The 6,000-nt window shown below is 39.1% G+C and overlaps 1 protein-coding gene across 4 annotated transcripts in view; it reads left to right on the forward strand.

Annotated features, from left to right (window-relative positions):
• The window catches only part of DAPK2 (death associated protein kinase 2), a 190,114-nt gene extending 185,129 nt beyond the window's left edge, over nt 1–4,985 (forward strand). For all 4 annotated transcript variants that reach the window (XM_074294862.1, XM_074294861.1, XM_074294863.1 and 1 more), the window contains one exon: nt 3,467–4,985. In XM_074294862.1, coding sequence (XP_074150963.1) covers nt 3,467–3,547 — 81 coding nt within the window. In that variant the 3' untranslated portion in view covers nt 3,548–4,985. The remainder of the gene's footprint in view (nt 1–3,466) is intronic.
• Nucleotides 4,986–6,000: the final 1,015 nt, after the last annotated feature.

Raw genomic sequence — 6,000 nt, forward strand, 5'->3', positions numbered from 1 at the left:
CAGAGCCTGTCTCTTTCTTATAAATTTTTTTATCTCCAGTGTTTGGTATAGAATAGGTGCTTGATAAAGACTGACTTGTATGCCTCTGGTGCTGAAAGATTGCCAAAGTTTAACTGACACGAATTTACACTTTCCTAAATCAGTCATTCTTCAGGCACATTCTCAGAAAAGTGTTTCTCCAGTTTTTCTAAATTGGAGTTGTTGTTTTTTCAAATAAATAGAATAATAATAGACCAATGTATTTGGATGCATTAAATGAGGCCATCTTGGCTACTGCTTTCTCATTTCCAGAATGAAGTTTTCTTGAACTGGTATCTTCTTTTTAAGAACTTTGCATTGTATTAAAACATGCGAGCTCAATAAGAGCAATAATTTAAGAAAATTAAATCTGTTTAACATGAATGAAAATACAATTAGATTAAGGATTCAGTCCAGGCTCCTCTCTCCCTTGTTCAGCTATTTTGTTATAGTTCAGTTGTGTCTGATTATCTCTAACACCATTTGGGGTTTTCTTGGCAAAGACACTGGAGTGATTTACCATTTCCTACTCATTTTATAGATGAGGAAACTGAGGCAGAGTTAAGTGACTTATTTAGTGACCTTCTTGTCAGAGGTCCATTTGAACATAGATCTTCCTGACTTTAGGCCCATCTATCCACTATCCACTATGCACCTAGCAATACAGAAGCCAAAATAAAATATTTTGGTATTTTGGGGGTATTTTTCTTTCCTAAACATTATTTTCAAGGAACTATTTTTTTTTAAATTGTTCTTTTAAAAATAATATTAAGGAATCTGTGGGGGGTAAATGCATAGTAATGTTCTTCAAAAGTCCATACCTAAGCCCAGTTAAACATAGTCTTATCTGTCTATGCAATTCTAGCTATCCTGGGGCAGGTATTTGGACTTAATGGTATTCTTAAATCAGTATGATCAGTGGACCTCTTTCCTACATTGGGAAAGGAATCCTGTGGCTCATTCATGGCCCTCTGCCAGTTAAGTTGGGAACAAACTGAGCTAGGCAGCTAAGTTTTAACATCTGAGAAAGTCTAACAACTTCATTTGATTTTTTTCTTTGGTATAAGTAAATGACATCAAACTATCAGCAAGCATTTATCATATAACTACTATATGTCAGACACCACAATAGGCACTTGGAATAAAACAAAAGTGAGACAATTCCTGCCTTTAAGGAGCTTGAGAAGATCAGGAAGATACAACATGTTCACAGGTCAAAAATTATAGTTTACATACAAGATAAATACACAATGATGGGGAAGGGATATTAACAACCAGAGGAAAACATTTTTTTTAATTAAAAAAAATTAACAACCAGAGAAATTCACTCTTGAAGGAAGGTAGAACCTACGAATGATATGGGCAAAGGGAGGGAGGCAGAGATGGACCTTCCCAAACCATCGCACTGACATTCAAAAGTCCTTCATATGTTGTCATTTAAGAGCTCCAAAGGCCACAAAGGGTGACAAATCTGATGCTTACTGATACAAAGCAAAAATAAGGTCACTGCTCTGTGACCTTTGAAAAGTTGTCTGAGTTTTAGTTTATCTGTGAAATGGGACAACCAGAGGAAATAAATTCTAAAGTCCTTTCTAGGTCTTAAAAAAAAAATCGTGATTTTCTTCATCCCATATCAGAGGCGTATACTCAAAATGCCATGGTTTCTAATTAGGATTTAAATCATGCAGCAGCCTTGAGAGTAGGTTCAGCAAACCTTGCAGCTCACGAACACTGTTTCCCAACCATTTCTACATTTATCCAAGTTGTAGTGATCATGCAAGACATAGCAACAAGCAGCAGTAACTAGATGGAACATAGCATTTGTCACCCCAGTTCTAATTTTCATTTTACTTAGCATTCTGATTTACCTATCTCTTGGTTTCTTTAAGGTCTCCAAGCCCATCCCACACCACCTGACTTCTTTTAACTTTAGCACCTCGAATCCCACCTCCATTCCTCTTTTTTCTTCTCTCCTTTCCTTTCTTTTCTGGACTATCAAGGGCTCTTCTACTTAGGTTCTGGTCAAGTTGAGTTGGAAGACGGGATCCACATTTGTCTGTTGTTTTTGTTGCCAAATAGGCATCTAGCCAGCCCAGCTGGTCTCATCACTTTACAGTCATAGGACTAAGCAGGACATCATCATCAGCCTTCCCTGGGCCTGCCTTCTCATTTCAGATTCCTGACTTATCTCTAACAAGGAGGAGTGACCCCAGAGAAGCACTATGGTGGATGGACATTGGTTTTGAGTTCAAGCCTCAGCCGTGGCTCCATGTACAACCCTAAGCAAATCGCTACTTAGGGCTTCTGTTTAGTCATTTATAAAATGGGGGTAATGATTCTTGTAGTCTTTATCCCACTAAATAAGGAGTTAAGTCTTTATTAAGTGCTTATTGTATACCAAATACTGGAGATAAAACTTTTTTTTTAGAAAAAATAAGACACAGCAACAACAAGATTATCTGATAATCAATTCTGATGGATGTGGCTCTTTTCAACAGTGAGATGATTCAGGCCAGTTCCAATGGCCTAGAGAGAGCCATCTACATCCAAAGAGAGGCTGTGGGAATTGAGTGTGGATCACAACACAGCATTTTCACTCTTTTTGTTGTGGTTTGCTTGAATTTTATTTTCTTTCTCATTTTTTTCCTTTTTGATCTGATTTTTCTTGTGCAGCAAGATAATTATATAAATATGTATGCATATATTGGATTTAACATATATTTTACCATGTTTAATATATATTGTCTTACTTGTCATTTAGGGGAGGGATGGGGGGAAGGAGGGGAATTGGAACACAATGCTAAGCAAGGGTTAATATTGAAAAATTATCCTTGCATATGTTTTTTTTTTTTTTTTTTTTTTTTTTTTTTTTTTTTTTGCTGAGGCAATTGGGGTAAGTGACAAGCCCAGGGTCACACAGCTAGGAAGTGTTAAGTGTCTCAGGTCCTCCTGACTTCATGGCTTAGTGCTCTATCCACTGCAGCACCTAGATGCCTCCTAATTTTTTTTTTTTTTTTAAGAAAAAATAAAAAAAGTAAAAGACAGGCCTTACTCTCAAGCAACTTTCTTGAGCAATGGGGGAGGACAACATACAAACAATTATGTATAAACAAGATTTATACAGGATAAAGTGGAGATAATCAGTGGAGAGAAGGCACTAGAATTAAGGAGTATTGGGAAAAGCTTCTTGTAAAGTTAGGTTCTTAGCTGGGACTGGAAAGAGGCCAGGAAAACAAGGAAGTGAAAATGAATAGGAAGAGAATTCCAGGCATGAAGTACCAGTCCGTAAAATTGTCAAGAATCAGGGGATGAGAGTGTTTTGAGAAACAACAAGGAGGTCAGAATCTCTAAGAATATGTGGCCAGGGGAGATATTGTGATCTGCAACATCTGGGGAATAAAATGTGATCTGCTCCTATTCTACAACACCTTCTCCTGTTCTTTTGCAGAGGAATTGTGAGAGTGACACCGAGGAAGATATTGCCAAGAGGAAGGCACTTCACCCCCGGAGGAGAAGTAGTACTTCCTAGTCTAGCCCGACTCCCCTCCCGGTAGGGAAACACAGGTCCCTTTGGAGAACCCCACCATCCCAGCGTGGTTTGCAATCTGTGGACACTCATGGGCTCCTGGCCCCAATCAGCACCCTGGTTTCCTAAGTCTCTGAGCCTGTGAGAGGAAGCACACCAGGTGCTTACTTTCATAAGAAGACTTTGGCAGGGAGGAAACTTAAGAGGTTCCGGAGATGTCCTCCTGTTGAAGCTCTGAGCCAATGGGAGCTTTTGCTTAAGAGCTCAAAGCTCTTAAATATAATTAAGAAGGGCTCACACCTGTTTGTCAACCCTCTGAATCAATGGTAAGGTCTATGGGCCTTTGTGGGATATTTTATTTTTTATTTTTTATTTTTCAATTTTAAATTTGGTGTTATTCACATAAGGCACCACACATAGAGCTTTAGGAGTCTACTTGGCTGCTGAGAGAGCTGAAAAGTATTCCTAGCCATCTCTAAGTGCTGTTTGTCATCTTTAAAAGTATATATATTCTTCAGTGCCATTGTGGATTCAGAACATTAACTGATAGGCAAAAGGAATAATGGAGGATCAAGAAATCCTATTCCTGGAAGAGAAGAATTACTGGATTTCCATTTGGTTTTATTGGATGAGCAAGGCCAACATCCTAAGACAACAGATATCTTCAGAGAAATAGAGGAAGAAATTCTGCTTATCCATTGCATTTGGACAAGGTTGGGGCAGGGCAGAAATTGAAAATTTTGGGGAGCTGAGGCCTGCATGAGAAAGACTTGTAACACAGAAGGGGACTCCATCCATAGATGGCTGTCTTCCTGGGCTTTCTTGTTGGTATCAAGCGTGGGCATGAAATGAATCCTTACTTGGTGACTTGACTGCTCATGGGAGGATAGCACCCTCTGACCTTCAAAGATTAGGGAAAGATTAAGAAAATATTTTTTTAATTTGGTATATATCTAGTCCATATTTATGTTCATATTTAGCCTGAATATAAATAGCCAATATAGTAAATCTTCTCCAAATATCCAGATTATTCCTTTCAAGGCTGGCATGAGTGAGTTTTTAAAGAAAGTAGAGATGTGGGTGGGAGTAGGGAGAAGGTGGACCACACCCAGAGAAGAAAATAAAGGGCAATGTTAATTTCCCCCCCCACCCCAGTGCTTTAATTCTCATGAGGACATAGCTAGAGATCTATTGGCAACAACAACCAGAAAAAAAGGCAGATAGTGATATTTGGACCCTGTTTTCCAACTCGGCTTAACTGGAACCCCGATAAGAGAGCCTTTGAAAGTCCAGAACAAGGAAGAAGGGAGAGTATAGTATGAGAGGGATAGAGAAAGAGGAATAAAGAAGTGGAAGAAGAAGGGACTGGAGAGGGGACAAAGAATAGTTTTCGGAAAGTAAGTGAGGGAACTGAGGAAGAAGAGAATGGGAGAGAGAGAAAGAGAGAGAAGGAAGGAGAAAGAGAAGAGGGAGGGGGAGGGAGAGAAGTGGGGAAGGAAGGATCTGGGAACAGAGAAAACTCCTTCTGCCAGTTGAAGATCTGTGACCACTAGTATATTTCGACAGAAATTATGACCTGATTACTTCAAGTTTCCAATCTTGTCCAAAGAGCATTTTGCTGCTAGAAGAGCTTTGAGAAGAATTTTCACATTTTGCAGTCAGGGAAATAGTTCTAAAGAAAAAAGATAATTTGTCTAAAGTTACTCCATTATTCAAAAGCAGAACAGGACCCAGAATCCAGGTTTCCTGATTCCCAGCCCCTACAACCACACTGCCCTTATCGGATCAGACGGCAGGTTGTGTTTTTATAATGCTTTCAAGTTTACATAGGCGGTGATGGAAGGCAAAGAGCTCATAGATCCACTGAAAAATGAACAGCATCTCCAGTCCCTTTACCTCCAATTAAATGTGTTTTTTTTTTTTTTTTTTTCCAAACCTCTCCTTTACTTCCTGATGTTTTCTGCTTTGCTGCTTCCAGGAGAAAACTCTAAAGCTGAACTAGATTCTATTCATTTGCACCCTGGTTGGGCCAGGCTCTTCAGAGTAGAGGAAGTTTCTTCCCTACATCCCAGCCGAAGCAACAATCAGCTTACTAATCAGTGTAGGGTGGAGAAGTCATTCATTAAGAACTTCTCGTTTGCCAGAAACTTTTGGAGACAATGGGGATACAAAGTCTACTCTACCCTGGAATAGGAAGAAGTTGTATCCCTATATTCATGAAGGAATATCCTGAGCTCTTCTGCAGTTTTTCAAAAACTTTTTTAAAGAGTTTGAAGAGAACTCTTTCTTTCCTTTCCATCACCACCTCACACACTAAAGAGGGAAGCCAAATGAAATCTCCTTAGAAATCCTTGACGCTCAATTAGTCAATTACTAGTGTGTTAGGAATTCAGGAAAATCATTATTAATATCTGAGAGCAATTACAGAGGTAAGGGGGTAGAAGGGTACCCTGTTC

This window comes from Sminthopsis crassicaudata, chromosome 2 (genome assembly GCF_048593235.1).
Source record: "Sminthopsis crassicaudata isolate SCR6 chromosome 2, ASM4859323v1, whole genome shotgun sequence".
In the NCBI taxonomy this organism is placed as follows: Eukaryota; Metazoa; Chordata; class Mammalia; order Dasyuromorphia; family Dasyuridae; genus Sminthopsis; species Sminthopsis crassicaudata.